Source organism: Dendropsophus ebraccatus, chromosome 5 (assembly GCF_027789765.1).
Source record: "Dendropsophus ebraccatus isolate aDenEbr1 chromosome 5, aDenEbr1.pat, whole genome shotgun sequence".
Classification (NCBI taxonomy): domain Eukaryota; kingdom Metazoa; phylum Chordata; class Amphibia; order Anura; family Hylidae; genus Dendropsophus; species Dendropsophus ebraccatus.
In genome coordinates, this window is record NC_091458.1 from 2352770 (window position 1) to 2376089 (window position 23320).

The 23320-nt window shown below is 48.8% G+C and overlaps 2 protein-coding genes across 2 annotated transcripts in view; one reads left to right on the top strand and one right to left on the bottom strand.

The window, feature by feature from the left end:
* Window positions 1–2759, top strand: part of HPX (hemopexin) — a 63914-nt gene extending 61155 nt beyond the window's left edge. Inside the window, exon 10 of the mRNA XM_069969299.1 lies at window positions 2383–2759. Coding sequence (XP_069825400.1) covers window positions 2383–2600 — 218 coding nt within the window. The 3' untranslated portion in view covers window positions 2601–2759. The remainder of the gene's footprint in view (window positions 1–2382) is intronic.
* Window positions 2760–3085: 326 nt separating this feature from the next.
* LOC138793345 (uncharacterized) lies at window positions 3086–18119 on the bottom strand. The gene is made up of 2 exons (XM_069971875.1): window positions 18080–18119; window positions 3086–4331 (listed from the first exon to the last, which is right to left on the bottom strand). Exon 2 carries the CDS (start codon window positions 4304–4306, stop codon window positions 3179–3181), a length of 1128 nt encoding a protein of 375 aa, XP_069827976.1. The 5' UTR covers window positions 4307–4331; window positions 18080–18119; the 3' UTR covers window positions 3086–3178.
* Window positions 18120–23320: the final 5201 nt, after the last annotated feature.

A 23320-nucleotide genomic window follows, 5' to 3' on the forward strand; every position in this document is an offset into this window, starting at 1 on the left:
CAGCCCTCCCCAATAGCCTGTTATATAGTAGCCAGCCCTCCCCCATAGTCTCTTATGTAGTAGCCACCCCTCCCCCATAGTCTCATATATAGTAGCCAGCCTTCCCCCATAGTCTCTTATATAGTAGCCAGCCCTCCCCCATAGTATCTTATATAGTAGCCAGCCCTCCCCCATAGTTTCTTATATAGTAGCCAGCCCTTCCCCATAGTCTCTTATATAGTAGCCAGCCCTCCCCCATAGTATCTTATATAGTAGCCAGCCCTCCCCCATAGTTTCTTATATAGTAGCCAGCCCTCCCCCATAGTTTCTTATATAGTAGCCAGCCCTCCCCCATAGTTTCTTATATAGTAGCCAGCCCTCCCCCATAGTCTCTTATATAGTAGCCAGCCCTCCCCCATAGTTTCTTATATAGTAGCCAGCCCTTCCCCATAGTCTCTTATATAGTAGCCACCCCTCCCCCCTATAGTCTCTTATATAGTAGCCAGCCCTCCCCCCTATAGTCTCTTATATAGTAGCCAGCCCTCCCCCTATAGTCTCTTATATAGTAGCCAGCCCTCCCCCCTATAGTCTCTTATATAGTAGCCAGCCCTCCCCCATAGTCTCTTGTATAGTAGCCAGCCCTTACCCATAGCTTCTTATATAGTAGCCAGCCCTCCCCCCTATAGTCTCTTATATAGTAGCCAGCCCTCCCCCATAGTCTCTTATATAGTAGCCAGCCCTCCCCCATAGTCTCTTATGTAGCAGCCAGCCCTCCCCCATAGCCTCTTATGAAGTAGCCAGCCTTTCCCCATACACTCACCCTTCCTGCAGCCCCAGCCGGTGCGAGAGGTGCCCGGCGCCTTACGCGCGCGATGATGTCACCGCATTTCCGGCGTCTGGACACTTCTTACATACTGCTAGGCCGCAGGCTAAAAACTGCCTGTGGCCTACAAGATTATAATATGGGAGGTCTGAGCGGCCGTTCGGACCTCCCATATTGTAATCTGTGATGTCGGCGGGCCAAAATTAATAAAAGAGTAGAATAGTGTGGCGGGCCAAAAATAATGGCACGGCGGGCCAAATTTGGCCCGCGGGCCAGAGTTTAACATGTCTGGCATAGACCATCCAGATGGCATGAACCAACCAGATGTCAGGAACCAAACAGATGGCGTGGTCAGTCTGGAGATCATGGACCATCCAGAGGCCATGAACCAACTGGAGGGCATTAACCAACCAGAGGCCATGGACCGTCCAGAGGGCATGGAACAACCAGATGGCATGGTCAGTCTGGAGATCATGAACCAACCAGAGGGCATAGATCAACATGAGGGCATGGACCAACCAGAGATGTATGGGTCATGCAGTCTTCATATAGTCAGTGCTCAAAAGTCGCCCAGTTTAAATGACCCTAAAAGTTGCGACCAATGAATGAGACTGTGGGTTCTGCCCACACCCTGACTCTAAAGGCCCTGTTACACCAAGCGATTATTGGCTTATTTATGGCCGATAATTGCTTGGTGTAATAGCTGCTGCTAATAGACAACGATCAGCTGATGCACAATGTTGGCTGATCCTTGTATTTCAACGTGTTAAAAAGATTTTACTCGCTCACTGTCATTGGAACATGGAGAAAGAGAGCAGTGGTCTGACTGGTTGGCCATCGCTTGCTCCCGCCGATCAGCCGTGTAATAGGGACTTAATTGATTGGCACTCGCTTGCTCCTGCTGATCGGCCATGTAATAGGGACTTTATTGATTGGCGCTCGCTTGCCCCCGCTGATCGGCCGTGTAATAGGGACTTTATTGATTGGCGCTCGCTTGCCCCCGCTGATCGGCCGTGTAATAGGGGCTTTATTGATTGGCTGGTTGCTGCTCTGACTGGTTGGCACTCGCTTGCTCCTGTTGATCGGCCGTGTAATAGGGGCTTTATTGATTGGTGCTCGCTTGCTCCCGCTGATTGGCCGTGTAATAGGGGCTTTATTGATTGGTGCTCGCTTGCTCCCGCTGATCGGCCGTGTAATAGGGACTTTATTCATTGGCGCTCGCTTGCCCCCGCTGATCGGCCGTGTAATAGGGACTTTATTTATTGGCTGGTTGCTTCTCTGACTGGTTGGCACTCGCTTGCTCCCGCTGTTCGGCCGTGTAATAGGGACTTTATTGATTGGTGCTCACTTGCTTCTGCTGATCGGCCGTGTAATAGGGACTTTATTGATTGGCTGGTTGCTGCTCTGACTGGTTGGCACTCGCTTGCTCCCGCTGATTGGCCGTGTAATAGGGACTTTATTGATTGGTGCTCGCTTGCTCCTACTGATCGGCCGTGTAATAGGGACTTTTATTTATTGGCTGGTTGCTGGTCTTCTCACAGTTGCCCAGTATCCACTGACTGGGCTTCTCTTTTGTGCAGGAAATAAGCTCACACAAGTGGACCTGGTTTTTCGGAAACGCTCTGGAGAAGACAAGACCATCATCCACGAGGAGCTGGACAGCGCTATGTGTACCACCCATGGCTTGTATCTCTTTCATGGTCCGTCCTTCTACCACTACAAAGATGTGGAGGAGCTGCTCTCCTCTGTGAAAGCTCCGGCCCCCAAGGGCATTGGGTCATACTTCCTGGACTGCTAGATAGAGATGACTAGATCTCATGCCGCCATCTTAGTAGTAGATGTCATATTTTGATAATACATATAGTATTCTGCTTCCACCATACTTTATATAACCATACTGCCATAATGCGCTGGACCTCCAGCACCCATGTTACAATAAAGCCATCAAACAATGTCATCATGACGTGTCTCCTTACCACTAGTATATGAAGCCAAAGACTGGTGGACTAGGACCTCCCACTGTGCCCCTTATTATACTGAGGCAACACTGGCTTCAGAGACCCTTGGGATAGGCTCCATACATCTTCCCTATGCCATGTTACATTCTTTCCTACAGAGGGGGTACAGAGCAATGAACCCCTTTATGACACCTATAAGACCTCCACTCATGCAAACCCAAGGGTGTCCAGCCACGTACACCAGCTAGTACCATGTGCTCACACCCGCTAGGTCTCTGCGAGGGGGTAATTAATTCACGTTCTGAAACTGGAAATGGAACGAGACTATAACTAGAAGATCGGTTTTATTGGAAAGATCACGAGTCTGACATAAAAAGAGAAGATACAATGATTAGTTGTGTAGGAACATGCCACATCTTTAGCCAAAAATGCACACAGTCCCAGATGCCATCCGGTGCTTATACTCATATAAGACATAGGAGGCCGGAGGGAAGTTGCCGCTCATCTCCAGCTTCCCCGGCACAGTGTGAATAGTGACACCCTTGCTGAGGCCCGCGGACAGCTTCTTGAGCATACGCTGGGCCAGGTATCTCTTGGCGTAACCTGGATCGGCCTCAAAGTTGGCGTAAACATCAGGGGGTGGGTTGGGGTTTTTCCACTCTAGCTCACCGATCAGATGGTTAATCTTTCCCTTGTCCAAAGAGACGGGGTTCTCATTATAGCTTAGCACCACCAGGGTACCACACTCCCCCCGAACTGAGATGTAGCTCCCCTTCACTAAGACCTCTGCTTCCTTTTCTGCTGGTGACTGAGAGACCATCACAGCCCAGCGCAGCCAGTCATAGTTCTTCTCCATTAGTTTCAATATACTCGAAGCTTTTTCTTCATCTGGTAAGGACTCATTGAGGGGCAGATACTTCTCCACGTCCTCCTGGGCCTGTTCCTTGAAGTATGCAGCACAATCTCTGGAGGTGTCCTCCATTCTTCTATAAAGAGCAGCCATTTTGTCCGTCCACCTGCCCATCATGAGTTGGGTGTCTCTTCCTGTCAGAGACCCGTGGACAAATAGGCAAAGTAGGCCAGTGGCCAGAATAAAGTTCACCTGCTGGCAGAAGGCGATCATCTCCCAGCGGCGGGGGTGGTGGTCTCTGATCACCTGTTGGAGGAGAGTGACCTGGTCTGCCAGGACGGAGATTCCCAGAAGACGATTGTATAGAGCATTCAGCTGCCGGTCGATCTTGTAGTCGTAGACGTATTGTATGAACACCTCCTTCTCTTTGTCCTTGTAAGACTTTCCTGTCCGGACAATGGCAGCCAGCTGCTGGTACACAACTATGATGTCATCCTCACACTTGGTGACATCACCATCTCTCATCAAGCCCTTTCCTATGGCCAGCTGACGGTCAATGGACTCCAAGGTTTTCTTAACAAACTCTATTTCCTCTGTAGATGCGGAATCATTGACCTGAGACACGAGCCCCAGAACCACCGAGTTTATGGTCTGGAGAAATCCCACCGACTCCCAGGCCTTGGTGAATAAAGCCATACTGGTGTCTGATGTGCCTGGAAGCCTTCATGGAAGAGAAAGGAAAACAACTGTGATAGCAGAATGTTTATACCCTATATAGAGTAATGACTGACAGACACTATATAACTCTATAATGGTTGTATATGTTAGGGGACCATTCTCCACCACAACCAACATAATATTGAGATGGATCACTGTGAGGAACTAAAGAGAGTCATATAACATGTCAGTCATCACTGTCTGCACATTACCTGTCCACCGATCTCATCCGCACCTCACCTGTCCATCGATCTCATCCGCACCTCACCTGTCCACACGTCTCATCCGCACCTCACCTGTCCACACGTCTCATCCGCACCTCACCTGTCCACACGTCTCATCCGCACCTCACCTGTCCACACGTCTCATCCGCAACTTACCTGTCCACACGTCTCATCCGCAACTCACCTGTCCACACGTCTCATCCGCACCTCACCTGTCCACCGATCTCATCCGCACCTCACCTGTCCACACGTCTCATCCGCACCTCACCTGTCCACCGATCTCATCCGCACCTCACCTGTCCACACGTCTCATCCGCACCTCACCTGTCCACACGTCTCATCCGCACCTCACCTGTCCACACGTCTCATCCGCACCTCACCTGTCCACCGATCTCATCCGCACCTCACCTGTCCATCCGCACCTCACCTGTCCACACGTCTCATCCGCACCTCACCTGTCCACACGTCTCATCCGCACCTCACCTGTCCACACGTCTCATCCGCACCTCACCTGTCCACACGTCTCATCCGCACCTCACCTGTCCACACGTCTCATCCGCACCTCACCTGTCCACCGATCTCATCCGCACCTCACCTGTCCACACGTCTCATCCGCACCTCACCTGTCCACCGATCTCATCCGCACCTCACCTGTCCAGACGTCTCATCCGCACCTCACCTGTCCACACGTCTCATCCGCACCTCACCTGTCCACACGTCTCATCCGCACCTCACCTGTCCATCGATCTCATCCGCACCTCACCTGTCCACACGTCTCATCCGCACCTCACCTGTCCACACGTCTCATCCGCACCTCACCTGTCCACACGTCTCATCCGCACCTCACCTGTCCACACGTCTCATCCGCACCTCACCTGTCCACACGTCTCATCCGCACCTCACCTGTCCACACGTCTCATCCGCACCTCACCTGTCCACACGTCTCATCCGCACCTCACCTGTCCACACGTCTCATCCGCACCTCACCTGTCCACACGTCTCATCCGCACCTCACCTGTCCACACGTCTCATCCGCACCTCACCTGTCCACACGTCTCATCCGCACCTCACCTGTCCACACGTCTCATCCGCACCTCACCTGTCCACACGTCTCATCCGCACCTCACCTGTCCATCGATCTCATCCGCACCTCACCTGTCCACACGTCTCATCCGCACCTCACGTGTCCACATCTCCCATCCGCACCTCACCTGTCCACACGTCTCATCCGCACCTCACCTGTCCACACGTCTCATCCGCACCTCACCTGTCCACACGTCTCATCCGCACCTCACCTGTCCACCGATCTCATCCGCACCTCACCTGTCCACACGTCTCATCCGCACCTCACCTGTCCACACCTCTCATCCGCACCTCACCTTTCCACACGTGTCATGCGCACCTCACCTGTCCACACGTGTCATGCGCACCTCACCTGTCCATACCTCATGTGTCCACATCTCCCATCCACAACTCACCTATCCACACGCTTCATCAGCATCTCACCTGTCCACCAATCTCATTGATACCTCACCTGCCCACACGTCTCATCCGCACCTCACCTGTCTAGAGATGAGTGAATACTATTCGATGGAATAGTACGCTATTCGAGGTATTCGAAAATCCGTGCAAAAACGCTGTAAAAATTTGATTGGCCCTCCCACATCCCCTGGCACATTTTTCCAGCCAATAAACATGCAGGGGGAGGGACAGGCACTAGGAGTAGGCAGGACTTTGGAAAAAAACTCTAACTGTGATTGGCTGGATAAACCATGTGACCTCCTGAATGAAGAATAGTGATTTTAGATTTGTGTCACCTGCTGGTTGGAACTAGAGAGGGACAGGCTGTATACCAGGGAGAGACTGTATACCAGGGAGAGGAAGGTTTTAGGTGAAGTTAGGTAGGAAGGGACCCCCAAAAGAGACAGGCAGCGTGTATACACTGTATAAGCTGTTGTGAGACAGGCAGCGTGTATACACTGTATAAGATGTTGTGAGACAGGCAGTGTGTATACTGTATAAGCTGTTGTGAGACAGGCAGTGTGTATATACTGTATAAGCTATTGTGAGACAGGCAGTGTGTATACACTGTATAAGCTGCTGTGAGACAGGCAGTGTGTATACTGTATAAGCTATTGTGAGACAGGCAGTGTGTGTATACACTGTATAAGATGTTGTGAGACAGGCAGTGTGTATACACTGTATAAGCTGTTGTGAGACAGGCAGTGTGTATACACTGTATAAGATGTTGTGAGACAGGCAGTGTGTATACACTGTATAAGTAGTTGGCAGACAGGCAGTGTGTATACACAGTACAAGCTGTTGTGAGACAGGCAGTGTGTATACACTGTATAAGATGTTGTGAGACAGGCAGCGTGTATACACAGTACAAGCTGTTGTGAGACAGGCGGTGTGTGTATACACTGTATAAGCTGTTGTGAGACAGGCAGTGTGTATACACTGTATAAGCTGTTGTGAGACAGGCAGTGTGTATACAGTGTATAAGCTGTTGTGAGACAGGCAGTGTGTATACTGTATAAGCTGTTGTGAGACAGGCAGTGTGTATATACTGTATAAGCTGTTGTGAGACAGGCAGTGTGTATATACTGTATAAGCTGTTGTGAGACAGGCAGTGTGTATATACACTGTATAAGCTGTTGTGAGACAGGCAGTGTGTATACACTGTATAAGCTGTTGTGAGACAGGCAGTGTGTATACACTGTATAAGCTGTTGTGAGACAGGCAGTGTGTATACACTGTATAAGCTGTTGTGAGACAGGCAGTGTGTATACACTGTATAAGCTGTTGTGAGACAGGCAGTGTGTATACACTGTATAAGCTGTTGTGAGACAGGCAGTGTGTATACACTGTATAAGCTGTTGTGAGACAGGCAGTGTGTATACACTGTATAAGCTGTTGTGAGACAGGCAGTGTGTATACACTGTATAAGCTATTGTGAGACAGGCGGTGTGTGTATACACTGTATAAGCTGTTGTGAGACAGGCAGTGTATATACACTGTATAAGCTGTTGTGAGACAGGCAGTGTATACACTGTATAAGCTATTGTGAGACAGGCAGTGTATACACTGTATAAGCTATTGTGAGACAGGCAGTGTGTATACACTGTATAAGCTATTGTGAGACAGGCGGTGTGTGTATACACTGTATAAGCTATTGTGAGACAGGCAGTGTGTATACTTATATAAGTAGGGATGCACGATGCACTGAAATATCGATACCACTATTGATATTTTGGGCAAAAAAAAGGTTCGGTACCAGGATTCTCTGGTATTAGATACTTTATGTTAAGCTGCGTAATAGCGCAGTATAACATAGAGTATAGTTAAGAGAACATAACTGGTGGCTACTGGCTAGTTGACCGCCTGTCAGTGTGCCGTCCCCCGCCTCCGCAGCACCTCCTCGGCCCGCCCCTCGCTAACAGCAGCGCAAACTTCAAATAGTGGTAGATGTAGAGCTGTTACCTCACCTCTCATCTCAGCAGCTCCTGCTCCATGCGGTCATGTTTTGTCCTCCTCCCCCTGGCGCGCTGTCACTCCTGGACCCCGCTCACTATACCAAACAATCCCCCCCCCCCCCCCGCGCCCCGGGCCGGACCCTGCACACATGCCGCAGCAGTCCCGGCCCGCCGGACCCCGCACACATGCCGCAGCAGTCCCAGCCCGCCGGACCCCGCACACACATGCCGCAGCAGTCCCGGCCCGCCGGACCCCACACACATGCCGCAGAAGTCCCGGCCCGCCGGACCCCGCACACATGCCGCAGCAGTCCCGGCCCGCCGGACCCCGCACACATGCCTCAGCAGTCCCGCACACATGCCGCAGCAGTCCCGGCCCACCGGACCCTGCACACACATGCCGCGGCAGTCCCGGCCCACCAGACCCCGCACACATGCCGCAGCAGTCCCGGCCCGCCGGACTCCGCACACACATGCCGCAGCAGTCCCGGCCCGCCGGAGCCCGCACACACATGCCGCAGCAGTCCCGGCCCGCCGGACCCCGCACACACATGCCGCAGCAGTCCCGGCCCGCCGGACCCCGCACACACATGCCGCAGCAGTCCCGGCCCGCCGGACCCCGCACACATGCAGCAGCAGTCCCGGCCCGCCGGACCCCGCACACACATGCTGCAGCAGTCCTGGCCCGCCGGACCCTGCACACATGCCGCAGCAGTCCCGGCCTGCCGGACCCCGCACACATGCTGCAGCAGTCCCGCACACATGCCGCAGCAGTCCCGGCCTGCCGGACCCCGCACACATGCCGCAGCAGTCCCGCACACATGCCGCAGCAGTCCCGGCCCGCCGGACCACGCACACATGCCGCAGCAGTCCCGCACACATGCCGCAACAGTCCCGGCCCGCCGGACCCTGCACACATGCTGCAACAGTCCCGGCCCGCCGGACCCCGCACACATGCCGCAGCAGTCCCGGCCGCCGGACCCTGCACACATTGCCAGCACGGGCTCTGACAACCCCTCCCTCTCCTCAGTAAACTCGTCCTCAGCGGTGAGCTGGAAACGCTGCATCACTGGCGTGGGGAGACGTCAGCAGGCCGTGCTCAAGCTTATCAGCCTGGGTGATAAGAAGCACAGCGTCCCAGAGCTCAAGGATGCCATCTTGCAGCAGGCGGAACCAAGCATGGTCGTGTGTGATAATGGCCGTAACTTGGTGGCAGCTCTGGAGCTTGGAGAACTCCAACACACCCCATGCCTGGCCCACGTTTTTAATTTGGTGGTGCAGCGCTTTTTAAAGACCTTCCCCGACCTGCCAACGCTACTGTTGAAAGTGCGGCACCTGTGCGCCCACTTTCGGAAGTCCAACGTGGCGGCTGCTAGCCTTAACAAGCTCCAAAAACACCTACTATTGCTGTGATGTCACCACTCGCTGGAATTCTACATATCATATGTTGTCCAGGGTGTGTGAGCAGCAGAGAGCTCTCATGGGACACCAGCTCCATAACCCACGGGTGCCTTCAACTCAGCTCCCTCAGTTTGCCAACCATGAGTGGCCATGGATGGCAGACTTATGCAAAGTTTTAAGGATATTCGCGGAGTCCCCCAAGAGGGTCAGCTGCGACCATGCCATAGTGAGCTTAACCATCCCTCTCCTATGCGTTGTTAAAGAATCCCTCATGGCCATCAGGGAGAACGCCTTGCACGCACCGGAGGCCGGGATAGGAGGAGACGTGACGGAGCTAGACAATCACACTACACTCCTGTTAGCTTCTCCGGGTCGATTCCTGGAGGAAGAAGAGGAGGAGGAGGCTGTTGGCCACACTGTCGGTGAGGCTGGCGGTGCAGTTGTGTGCGTCCCATTGGTCCAGCGAGGATGGCGTGAAGAGAAGGAAGAGGAGGAGGAAACGTTGAGCGATACTTCTGGTGGGGGCAGCGATGTGATGCCAATTCACAGCCTGGCACACATGGCTGAATTTATGTTCGGCTGGGTTTTCGCAATGCTGGACCCCCGGTATAAAGATACTGTATCCTCGTTCATTCCAGTAGAGGAGAGGACCACCAGACTACTGGAGTACCAGAGGGAACTGCTCCACAATATGATGGAGATATTCCCACCTTCCATTGCTGGCAGCAGAGAAGAGAGTTCCTCCCAAAGCCCGACAACATGAGGGCTCACCTCATGGGCCAAAGTTCATAGGTCTCAATACAATTTTTGGAGGGCAGACCTCATGGACCTCAAGCTAATTTTTTGAAGGCTAACCTCTTGGGTCTCGAGCTAATTTTTCGAGGATTAACCTCATGGGCCTCAAGATAATTTGACAAGGGCTAACCTCTTGGGTCTCGAGCTAATTTTTGGAGGGCTTACCTCATAGGCCTTGTGAGAAGATAATATTTGTCATTTTAGAGGACAGATACGTGTCACCGAGGTGCCCGGCCTTGGTGAAGTGAACCGGTAGCTTTAGTCAGTAACTGTAGGTTATTGTCACTTTTATTAAATGTTTCCACAGCTGCTCCGGGTCCGGCTTTACTGGAGCAGTCAAAGTGATGGGTGGGACGACTGCTCCCACGGATTCCAGGCTTTATCATTGCCTCAGAAAATAAATGGACTGCTGTTTGGCTAAACCGCATGGGGAGAGACTCTATTGCCGTGTACAGTAATCCCAACAACAACTTTGCTTTTGTGATTTAAATGGCAGCATGATAAATTCTCTTTCGCTGAATATTTTGCTTTCTGTCCGCGCTAATGTAGAGGAAATAAGGTGTCCGAGTATATATACTGTGTATATAATAATATATATATATGTATGTATGTACAATTCACATCACTGGCTGGGCAATATATAACTCTGCAAACAATTGTATTTCACAAGTGTACTGAATAAACAAGAAACAAACATACACTAATATTACGTCCCACCTAATACGTACACAAGTACCGCTAGACCAAAAGGTACACTTCTACTTTACGTTCACGTACCCAGGCATGCTTCCCCTGCTGTCCTATATACACCCAGGCATGCTTCCCCTGCTGTCCTATATACACCCAGGCATGCTTCCCCTGCTGTCCCATATGTACCCAGGCATGCTTCCCCTGCTGTCCTATATACACCCAGGCATGCTTCCCCTGCTGTCCTATATACACCCAGACATGCTTCCCCTGCTGTCCTATATACACCCAGGCATGCTTCCCCTGCTGTCCTATATGTACCCAGGCATGCTTCCCCTGCTGTCCTATATGTACCCAGGCATGCCTCCCCTGCTGTCCTATATACACCCAGGCATGCTTCCCCCGCTGTCCTATATGTACCCAGGCACGCTTCCCCTGCTGTCCTATATACACCCAGGCATGCTTCCCCTGCTGTCCTATATGTACCCAGGCATGCTTCCCCTGCTGTCCTATATGTACCCAGGCATGCTTCCCCTGCTGTCCTATATACACCCAGGCATGCTTCCCCTGCTGTCCTATATGTACCCAGGCATGCTTCCCCTGCTGTCCTATATACACCCAGGCATGCTTCCCCCTGCTGTCCTATATGTACCCAGGCATGCCTCCCCTGCTGTCCTATATACACCCAGGCATGCTTCCCCTGCTGTCCTATATACACCCAGGCATGCTTCCCCTGCTGTCCTATATACACCCAGGCATGCTTCCCCTGCTGTCCTATATGTACCCAGGCATGCCTCCCCTGCTCTCCTATATGTACCCAGGCATGCTTCCCCTGCTGTCCTATATGTACCCAGGCATGCCTCCCCTGCTCTCCTATATGTACCCAGGCATGCCTCCCCTGCTCTCCTATATGTACCCAGGCATGCTTCCCCCGCTGTCCTATATGTACCCAGGCATGCTTCCCCCGCTGTCCTATATGTACCCAGGCATGCTTCCCCTGCTGTCCTATATGTACCCAGGCATGCTTCCCCTGCTGTCCTATATGTACCCAGGCATGCTTCCCCTGCTGTCCTATATGTACCCAGGCATGCTTCCCCTGCTGTCCTATATGTACCCAGGCATGCTTCCCCTGCTGTCCTATATACACCCAGGCATGCTTCCCCTGCTTTCCTATATGTACCCAGGCATGCTTCCCCTGCTGTCCTTTATACACCCAGGCATGCTTCCCCTGCTGTCCTATATACACCCAGGCATGCTTCCCCTGCTGTCCTATATGTACCCAGGCATGCTTCCCCTGCTGTCCTATATGTACCCAGGCATGCTTCCCCTGCTGTCCTATATACACCCAGGCATGCTTCCCCTGCTGTCCTATATGTACCCAGGCATGCTTCCCCTGCTTTCCTATATGTACCCAGGCATGCTTCCCCTGCTGTCCTATATACACCCAGGCATGCTTCCCCTGCTGTCCTATATACACCCAGGCATGCTTCCCCTGCTGTCCTATATACACCCAGGCATGCTTCCCCTGCTGTCCTATATACACCCAGGCATGCTTCCCCTGCTGTCCTATATGTACCCAGGCATGCTTCCCCTGCTGTCCTATATGTACCCAGGCATGCTTCCCCTGCTGTCCTATATGTACCCAGGCATGCTTCCCCTGCTGTCCTATATACACCCAGGCATGCTTCCCCTGCTTTCCTATATGTACCCAGGCATGCTTCCCCTGCTGTCCCATATGTACCCAGGCATGCTTCCCCTGCTGTCCTATATGTACCCAGGCATGCTTCCCCTGCTGTCCTATATACACCCAGGCATGCTTCCCCTGCTGTCCTATATGTACCCGGGCATGCTTCCCCTGCTGTCCTATATGTACCCAGGCATGCTTCCCCTGCTGTCCTATATACACCCAGGCATGCTTCCCCTGCTGTCCTATATACACCCAGGCATGCTTCCCCTGCTGTCCTATATGTACCCAGGCATGCTTCCCCTGCTGTCCTATATGTACCCAGGCATGCTTCCCCTGCTGTCCTATATGTACCCAGGCATGCTTCCCCTGCTGTCCTATATACACCCAGGCATGCTTCCCCTGCTGTCCTATATGTACCCAGGCATGCTTCCCCTGCTGTCCTATATGTACCCAGGCATGCTTCCCCTGCTGTCCTATATGTACCCAGGCATGCTTCCCCTGCTGTCCTATATGCACCCAGGCATGCTTCCCCTGCTGTCCTATATGTACCCAGGCATGCTTCCCCTGCTGTCCTATATACACCCAGGCATGCTTCCCCTGCTGTCCTATATACACCCAGGCATGCTTCCCCTGCTGTCCTATATACACCCAGGCATGCTTCCCCCGCTGTCCTATATGTACCCAGGCATGCTTCCCCTGCTGTCCTATATGTACCCAGGCATGCTTCCCCCGCTGTCCTATATACACCCAGGCATGCTTCCCCTGCTGTCCTATATACACCCAGGCATGCTTCCCCTGCTGTCCTATATGTACCCAGGCATGCTTCCCCCGCTGTCCTATATGTACCCAGGCATGCTTCCCCTGCTGTCCTATATGTACCCAGGCATGCTTCCCCTGCTGTCCTATATACATCCAGGCATGCTTCCCCTGCTGTCCTATATGTACCCAGGCATGCTTCCCCTGCTGTCCTATATACACCCAGGCATGCTTCCCCTGCTGTCCTATATGTACCCAGGCATGCTTCCCCCGCTGTCCTATATGTACCCAGGCATGCTTCCCCTGCTGTCCTATATGTACCCAGGCATGCTTCCCCTGCTGTCCTATATACACCCAGGCATGCTTCCCCTGCTGTCCTATATGTACCCAGGCATGCTTCCCCTGCTGTCCTATATGTACCCAGGCATGCTTCCCCTGCTGTCCTATATACACCCAGGCATGCTTCCCCTGCTGTCCTATATACACCCAGGCATGCTTCCCCTGCTGTCCTATATACACCCAGGCATGCTTCCCCCGCTGTCCTATATGTACCCAGGCATGCTTCCCCTGCTGTCCTATATGTACCCAGGCATGCTTCCCCCGCTGTCCTATATACACCCAGGCATGCTTCCCCTGCTGTCCTATATACACCCAGGCATGCTTCCCCTGCTGTCCTATATACACCCAGGCATGCTTCCCCTGCTGTCCTATATGTACCCAGGCATGCTTCCCCTGCTGTCCTATATACACCCAGGCATGCTTCCCCTGCTGTCCTATATGTACCCAGGCATGCTTCCCCCGCTGTCCTATATACACCCAGGCATGCTTCCCCTGCTGTCCTATATACACCCAGGCATGCTTCCCCTGCTGTCCTATATACACCCAGGCATGCTTCCCCTGCTGTCCTATATGTACCCAGGCATGCTTCCCCCGCTGTCCTATATACACCCAGGCATGCTTCCCCCGCTGTCCTATATGTACCCAGGCATGCTTCCCCTGCTGTCCTATATGTACCCAGGCATGCTTCCCCTGCTGTCCTATATGTACCCAGGCATGCTTCCCCTGCTGTCCTATATGTACCCAGGCATGCTTCCCCTGCTGTCCTATATGTACCCAGGCATGCTTCCCCCGCTGTCCTATATACACCCAGGCATGCTTCCCCTGCTGTCCTATATGTACCCAGGCATGCTTCCCCTGCTGTCCTATATGTACCCAGGCATGCTTCCCCCGCTGTCCTATATGTACCCAGGCATGCTTCCCCCGCTGTCCTATATACACCCAGGCATGCTTCCCCCGCTGTCCTATATGTACCCAGGCATGCTTCCCCTGCTGTCCTATATGTACCCAGGCATGCTTCCCCTGCTGTCCTATATACACCCAGGCATGCTTCCCCTGCTGTCCTATATACACCCAGACATGCTTCCCCTGCTGTCCTATATGTACCCAGGCATGCTTCCCCTGCTGTCCTATATGTACCCAGGCATGCTTCCCCCTCCTGTCCTATATACACCCAGGCATGCTTCCCCTGCTGTCCTATATGTACCCAGGCATGCTTCCCCTGCTGTCCTATATGTACCCAGGCATGCTTCCCCTGCTGTCCTATATACACCCGGGCATGCTTCCCCTGCTGTCCTATATGTACCCGGGCATGCTTCCCCTGCTGTCCTATATGTACCCAGGCATGCTTCCCCTGCTGTCCTATATACACCCAGGCATGCTTCCCCTGCTGTCCTATATGTACCCAGGCATACTTCCCCTGCTGTCCTATATGTACCCAGGCATGCTTCCCCTGCTGTCCTATATGTACCCGGGCATGCTTCCCCTGCTGTCCTATATACACCCTGGTATGCTTCCCCTGCTGTCCTATATGTACCCAGGCATGCTTCCCCTGCTGTCCTATATGTACCCGGGCATGCTTCCCCTGCTGTCCTATATACACCCAGGCATGCTTCCCCTGCTGTCCTATATGTACCCAGGCTTGCTCCCCCTGCTGTCCTATATGTACCCAGGCTTGCTCCCCCTGCTGTCCTATATACACCCAGGCATGCTTCCCCTGCTGTCCTATATACACCCAGGCTTGCTCCCCCTGCTGTCCTATATGTACCCAGGCATGCTTCCCCTGCTGTCCTATATGTACCCAGGCATGCTTCCCCTGCTGTCCTATATGTACCCAGGCATGCTTCCCCTGCTGTCCTATATGTACCCAGGCATGCTTCCTCCGCTGTCCTATATACACCCTGGCATGCTTCCCCTGCTGTCCTATATGTACCCAGGCATGCTTCCCCTGCTGTCCTATATACACCCAGGCATGCTTCCCCTGCTGTCCTATATGTACCCAGGCATGCTTCCCCTGCTGTCCTATATACACTCAGGCATGCTTCCCCTGCTGTCCTAAGATGTATATGACCATGCTGTATATACCCCCTCACCTGTCTGTATGGACTAGATGTATATGACCATGCTGTATATACCTCACCTGTCTGTATGGACTAGATGTATATGACCATGCTGTATATACCCCCTCACCTGTCTGTATGGACTAGATGTATATGACCATGCTGTATATACCCCCTCACCTGTCTGTATGGACTAGATGTATATGACCATGCTGTATATACCCCTCACCTGTCTGTATGGACTAGATGTATATGACCATGCTTTATATACCTCTCCTGTCTGTATGGACTAGATGTATATGACCATGCTGTATATACCTCTCCTGTCTGTATGGACTAGATGTATATGACCATGCTGTATATACCTCACCTGTCTGTATGGACTAGATGTATATGACCATGCTGTATATACCCCTCACCTGTCTGTATGGACTAGATGTATATGACCATGCTGTATATACCCCCCTCACCTGTCTGTATGGACTAGATGTATATGACCATGCTGTATATACCCCTCACCTGTCTGTATGGACTAGATGTATGTGACCATGCTGTATATACTTCTCACCTGTCTGTATGGACTAGATGTATGTGACCATGCTGTATATACCTCTCCTGTCAGTATGGACTAGATGTATATGACCATGCTGTATATACCCCTCACCTGTCTGTATGGACTAGATGTATATGACCATGCTGTATATACTTCTCACCTGTCTGTATGGACTAGATGTATGTGACCATGCTGTATATACCTCACCTGTCTGTATGGACTAGATGTATATGACCATGCTGTATATACTTCTCACCTGTCTGTATGGACTAGATGTATATGACCATGCTGTATATACCCCTCACCTGTCTGTATGGACTAGATGTATATGACCATGCTGTATATACCCCTCACCTGTCTGTATGGACTAGATGTATATGACCATGCTGTATATACCCCTCACCTGTCTGTATGGACTAGATGTATATGACCATGCTGTATATACCCCTCACCTGTCTGTATGGACTAGATGTATATGACCATGCTGTATATACCTCTCCTGTCTGTATGGACTAGATGTATATGACCATGCTGTATATACCCCTCACCTGTCTGTATGGACTAGATGTATATGACCATGCTGTATATACCCCTCACCTGTCTGTATGGACTAGATGTATATGACCATGCTGTATATACCCCTCACCTGTCTGTATGGACTAGATGTATATGACCATGCTGTATATACCCCCTCACCTGTCTGTATGGACTAGATGTATATGACCATGCTGTATATACCTCTCCTGTCTGTATGGACTAGATGTATATGACCATGCTGTATATACCTCTCACCTGTCTGTATGGACTAGATGTATATGACCATGCTGTATATACCTCTCACCTGTCTGTATGGACTAGATGTATATGACCATGCTGTATATACCTCTCTCCTGTCTGTATGGACTAGATGTATATGACCATGCTGTATATACCTCTCACCTGTCTGTATGGACTAGATGTATATGACCATGCTGTATATACCCCTCACCTGTCTGTATGGACTAGATGTATATGACCATGCTGTATATACCTCTCACCTGTCTGTATGGACTAGATGTATGTGACCATGCTGTATATACCTCACCTGTCTGTATGGACTAGATGTATATGACCATGCTGTATATACCCCTCACCTGTCTGTATGGACTAGATGTATATGACCATGCTGTATATACCCCCCTCACCTGTCTGTATGGACTAGATGTATGTGACCATGCTGTATATACCCCTCACCTGTCTGTATGGACTAGATGTATATGACCATGCTGTATATACCTCACCTGTCTGTATGGACTAGATGTATGTGACCATGCTGTATATACCCCTCACCTGTCTGTATGGACTAGATGTATATGACCATGCTGTATATACCCCTCACCTGTCTGTATGGACTAGATGTATATGACCATGCTGTATATACCCCTCACCTGTCTGTATGGACTAGATGTATGTGACCATGCTGTATATACCCCTCACCTGTCTGTATGGACTAGATGTATATGACCATGCTGTATATACCCCCTCACCTGTCTGTATGGACTAGATGTATATGACCATGCTGTATATACCTCACCTGTCTGTATGGACTAGATGTATATGACCATGCTGTATATACCCCCTCACCTGTCTGTATGGACTAGATGTATATGACCATGCTGTATATACCCCTCACCTGTCTGTATGGACTAGATGTATATGACCATGCTGTATATACCCCTCACCTGTCTGTATGGACATACTGTAGTATATAGTCTTATATAGGTGGATAGCATCTTACCTGTTTGGAAGGTGAGTTGCTTTTATGCTGTTTTCTTCTGTTTCTCTTTCTTACCTTCTTATCTGACTCTTCTCCCAGCCCTCCGGTGGGCGCTGCCAGGGAACAACAGCCTGGCCTGTGATTGGTTCTCCTAGAAGGTGACATTGAGAACACTGCCACCAATGTCACAAAGCAGAAGGTGCCTCAGGAAAAGACCCTTGCCTGCCGTGTATCTAAGCTAATTAGATACATTGCAGCCCTGGACCCCTTACACCTCTTCCCTATATATTCCATCTCTTCCCCATATCTCATGTCTCTTCCCCATATCTTATGTCTTTTTCTCATATCTCATGTCTCTTCCCCATATCTTACGTCTCTTCCCCATATCTCATGTCTCTTCCCCATATCTCATGTCTTTTTCTCATATCTCACATCTCTTCCCCATATCTTATGTCTCTTCCCCATATCTCATGTCTCTTCCCCATATCTCATGTCTCTTCCCCATATCTTACGTCTCTTCCTCATATCTTACATCTCTTCTCCATATCTTAAATCTCTTCCCCATATCTCACATATCTTCCCCATATCTCACATATCTTACCTGTATATCACATATCTTACCCATATCTCACATATCTTACCCATATCTCACATATCTTACCCATATCTCACATATCTTACACATATCTCACATATCTTACCCATATCTCACATATCTTACCCATATCTCACATATCTTCCCCATATCTCACATATCCTACCCATATCTCACATACTTTACCCATATCTCACATATCTTACCCATATCTCACATATCTTACCCATATCTCACATATCTTACCCATATCTCACATATCTTACCCATATCTCACATATCTTACCCATATCTCACATACCTTACCCATATCTCACATATCTTACCCATATCTCACATATCTTCCCCATATCTCACATATCTTACCTGTATATCACATATCTTACCCGTATCTCACATATCTTACCCATATCTCACATATCTTACCCATATCTCACATATCTTACCCATATCTCACATATCTTACCCATATCTCACATATCTTACCCATATCTCGCATATCCTACCCATATCTCACATACTTTACCCATATCTCACATATCTTACCCATATCTCACATATCTTACCCATATCTCACATATCTTACCCATATCTCACATATCTTACCCATATCTCACATATCTTACCCATATCTCACATACTTTACCCATATCTCACATACCTTACCCATATCTCACATATCCTACCCATATCTCACATATCCTACCCATATCTCACATATCTTACCCATATCTCACATATCCTACCCATATCTCACATATCCTACCCATATCTAATGCCTCTTACCCATATCTCACCTTTCTTACCCATATCTTACGTCTCTTCCTCATATCTTACGTTTTTTCCCCATACCTTACGTCTCTTCTAGAGATGAGCGAATCGGGTTCGGGTTCGAGTTGATCCGAACCCGATAGTTCGGTATTTGATTAGCTGGAGCTGCTAAAGCTCTAAGGTTGTCTGGAAAACATGGATACAGCCAATGACTATATCCAATAACTACAGCCAATGACTATATCCAATAACTACAGCCAATGACTATATCCAATAACTACAGCCAATGAGTATATCCAATAACTACAGCCAATAACTACATCCAATAACTACAGCCAATAACTATATCCAATAACTACAGCCAATAACTACAGCCAATAACTACAGCCAATAACTACAGCCAATAACTACAGCCAATAACTACAGCCAATGACTATATCCAATAACTACAGCCAATGACTATATCCAATAACTATATCCAATAACTACAGCCAATAACTACAGCCAATGACTATAGCCAATAACTACAGCCAATAACTACAGCCAATGACTATATCCAATAACTACAGCCAATAACTACAGCCAATGACTATATCCAATAACTACAGCCAATAACTATATCCAATAACTACAGCCAATAACTACAGCCAATAACTACAGGCAATAACTACAGCCAATGACTATGTCCAATAACTACAGCCAATGACTATATCCAATAACTACAGCCAATGACTATATCCAATGACTATATCCAATAGCTACAGCCAATGACTATATCCAATAACTACAGCCAGTGACTATATCTCATAACTACAGCCAATGACTATATCCCATAACTACAGCCAATGACTATATCCAATAACTACAGCCGATAACTACAGCCAATGACTATATCCCATAACTACAGCCAATGACTATATCCAATAACTACAGCCAATGACTATATCCAATAACTACAGCCAATGACTATATCCAATAACTACAGCCAATAACTACAGCCAATGACTATATCCAATAACTACAGCCAATAACTACAGCCAATGACTATATCCAATAACTACAGCCAATGACTATATCCAATAACTACAGCCAATGACTATATCCAATAACTACAGCCAATGACTATATCCTGATTTCCACATAGCCTTAGGGCTTTAGCCAACTTCAGCAGCCACCGCTAATCAAATGCCGAACGCTCGGGTTCGGATCGACTCCAGCATGCTCCAGGTTCGCTCATCTCACGTCTCTTCCCCATATCTCACGTCTCTTCCCCATATCTTATGTCTCTTTCCCATATCTTACGTCTCTTCCACATACCTCCTCTCCATATCGTACGTCTCTTCCCTATATCTCTTCTCCATATCTCACATCTCTTCCCCATATGTGGTGTCTCTTCCCTATATCTTGCGTCTGTTCCCCATATCTCTTGTCTGTTCCCCATATGTCACGTCTCTTTTCCATACCTTAATTCTCTTCGCCATATCTTACATCTCTTCCCAAATCACATGTCTCTTCTCCATATCTTACACCTCTTCCCCATGTCTCATGTCTCTTCTCCATATCTTACATCTCTTTCCTATATCTTACATCTCTTCTCCATATCTTGCATCTCTTCCCTATATCTGGTCTGTTCCCCATATCTCGTCTGTTCCCCATATCTTACATCTCTTCCCTATATCTTACACCTCTTCCCAATGTCTCGTGTCTCTTCTCCATATCTTACATCTCTTCGCCATATCTTACGTCTCTTCCCCAAATCTCATGTCTCTTCCCCATATCTTACACCTCTTCCCCATGTCTCGTGTCTCTTCTCCATATCTTGCGTCTCTTCCCAATATCTTGTGTCTATTCTCCATATCTCGTGTCTCTTCTTAATATCTGACGTCTCTTCCCCATATCTTGCATCTATTCTCCATATCCTATGTCTCTTCCCCATATCTTACATCTCTTCTCCATATCTTACATCTCTTCTCCATATCTTACATCTCTTCTCCATATCTTACATCTCTTCTCCATATCTCACATCTCTTCTCCATATCTTACATCTCTTCCCCGTATCTCACATCTCTTCCTCTTCTTATATTTCTTCCTATGTCATGTCTTTTCTCCATTTGTTACGTCTCCTCTTAATTCCTAGCTCTCTTTCTTTTGAGTCTGTTTTCTCGTGACATATTGTACTTTAAGTTAGTGGTAAAATTTGGCCGATATCCGTACAATTTTGGTGTGAAAAATGCCCACATTACGCACACGGCGATACTAAATATGTGGACTTTTTAATTTATTTTATTCTTTTACATTTATTATTGCATTGGGGACTACAGAGATTTTCTGTGTCGTGTGCTGTATTTATTTGTGTGTTTTGTGTACTGTTGTACTTTATTTATTTGTGTGTCTGTTGTACTTTATTTGTGTGTTTTGTGTACTGTTGTACTTTATTTGTGTGTTGTGTATACTGTTGTACTTTATTTGTGTGTTGTGTATACTCTTGCACTGTATTGTGTGTTTTTTGTACTGTTGTACTTTATTTATTTGTGTGTCTGTTGTACTTTATTTCTGTGTTTTGTGTACTGTTGTACTTTATTTATTTGTGTGTTTTGTGTACTGTTGTACTTTATTTCTGTGTTGTGTATACTGTTGTACTTTATTTGTGTTTTATATACTGTTGTACTTTATTTCTGTGTTGTGTGTACTGTTGTACTGTATTTATGTGTGTTTTATATACTGTTGTACTTTATTTCTGTGTTGTGTGTACTGTTGTACTGTATTTATGTGTGTTTTATATACTGTTGTACTGTATTTGTGTGTTTTGTGTACTGTTGTACTGTATTGGTGTTTTGCTTCCCAAAGGATACACAGCTACCGGCACTGCTTCTTGTTACGGCTTAGGAGCTACGTTATACTGCCAAACTCATTAGACTTGTTTGGTGCTCACTCCAGAAACATAGAAGGCCTACAGTTCCAATCCAAAAGAAAACCGATGAGAGCACTCACCTGGTACGTGATCTCTTCTTTATTTAAAGGTGCATTAAAAACTTGCAGACATCCTGTGTTGTGTATACTGTTGTACTGTATTTGTGTTTTATATACTCTTGTACTTTATTTCTGTGTATTTTATATACTCTTGTACTTTATTTGTGTGTTTTGTGTACTCTTTGTTACTGTCCCACCATAGGGACATCACTATCTGATTACTGCAGATCTGCATTGTAATGTGCCTGTATTAGGCAAAGCTGACTAGGCTCTGCCTTAGGATCCATTTACACAGAAAAATTTGAAGCCAAAGCCAGGAATGGATTTGAAAAGAGGAGAAATCTCAGGCTTTCCTTTATGACCTGATCTCTGTTTATAGCCTGTTTCTGGCTTTGGCTTCAGATCTTTGTCAGATAATCATTCTGTGTAAACGGCCCCTTAGGGGCCTATTCCACGAAGTGATAATCGGACGAATGGGCCCAATTCGGCCGATTATCGCTCCGTGGAATAGAGAGAACGATCAGCCGATGATCGTGTCATCGGCTGATCATTATTTAGGCTCACACCTAAAATCATTGGTCGCCACCCGTGCATCGCTACGTGGAATAGCGGGCGCGGAGGGTGACCGACGATTTCACAGACATCATACATTAGCTACAAAATATAAGACAGCGCTCCATAGCGTAACTCAGACAGGGCTGAAGTGGTGAAAGTAAGCACATAGATCTCTCACCTGAGCAGGCCCGACTCTTACTGATAGCATGTGAATGAACCGCAGCCACTCCCGACTAAGACAGTCAGTATCCTCCTCCACTCCAAGGCGGGTAAAACAGGCGCAGGTCCAAGAGGTAATAGAGATATAAAATATCATAACATTTATTAAAAGAATTATGCCAGCGACACAATGCGTTTCGAGACTGGTCCGG

Excerpts from the sequence above, each read along its gene's own strand:
- LOC138793345 (XM_069971875.1), bottom strand. The coding sequence starts at position 4,306 with ATGGCTTTATTCACCAAGGCCTGGGAGTCGGTGGGATTTCTCCAGACC.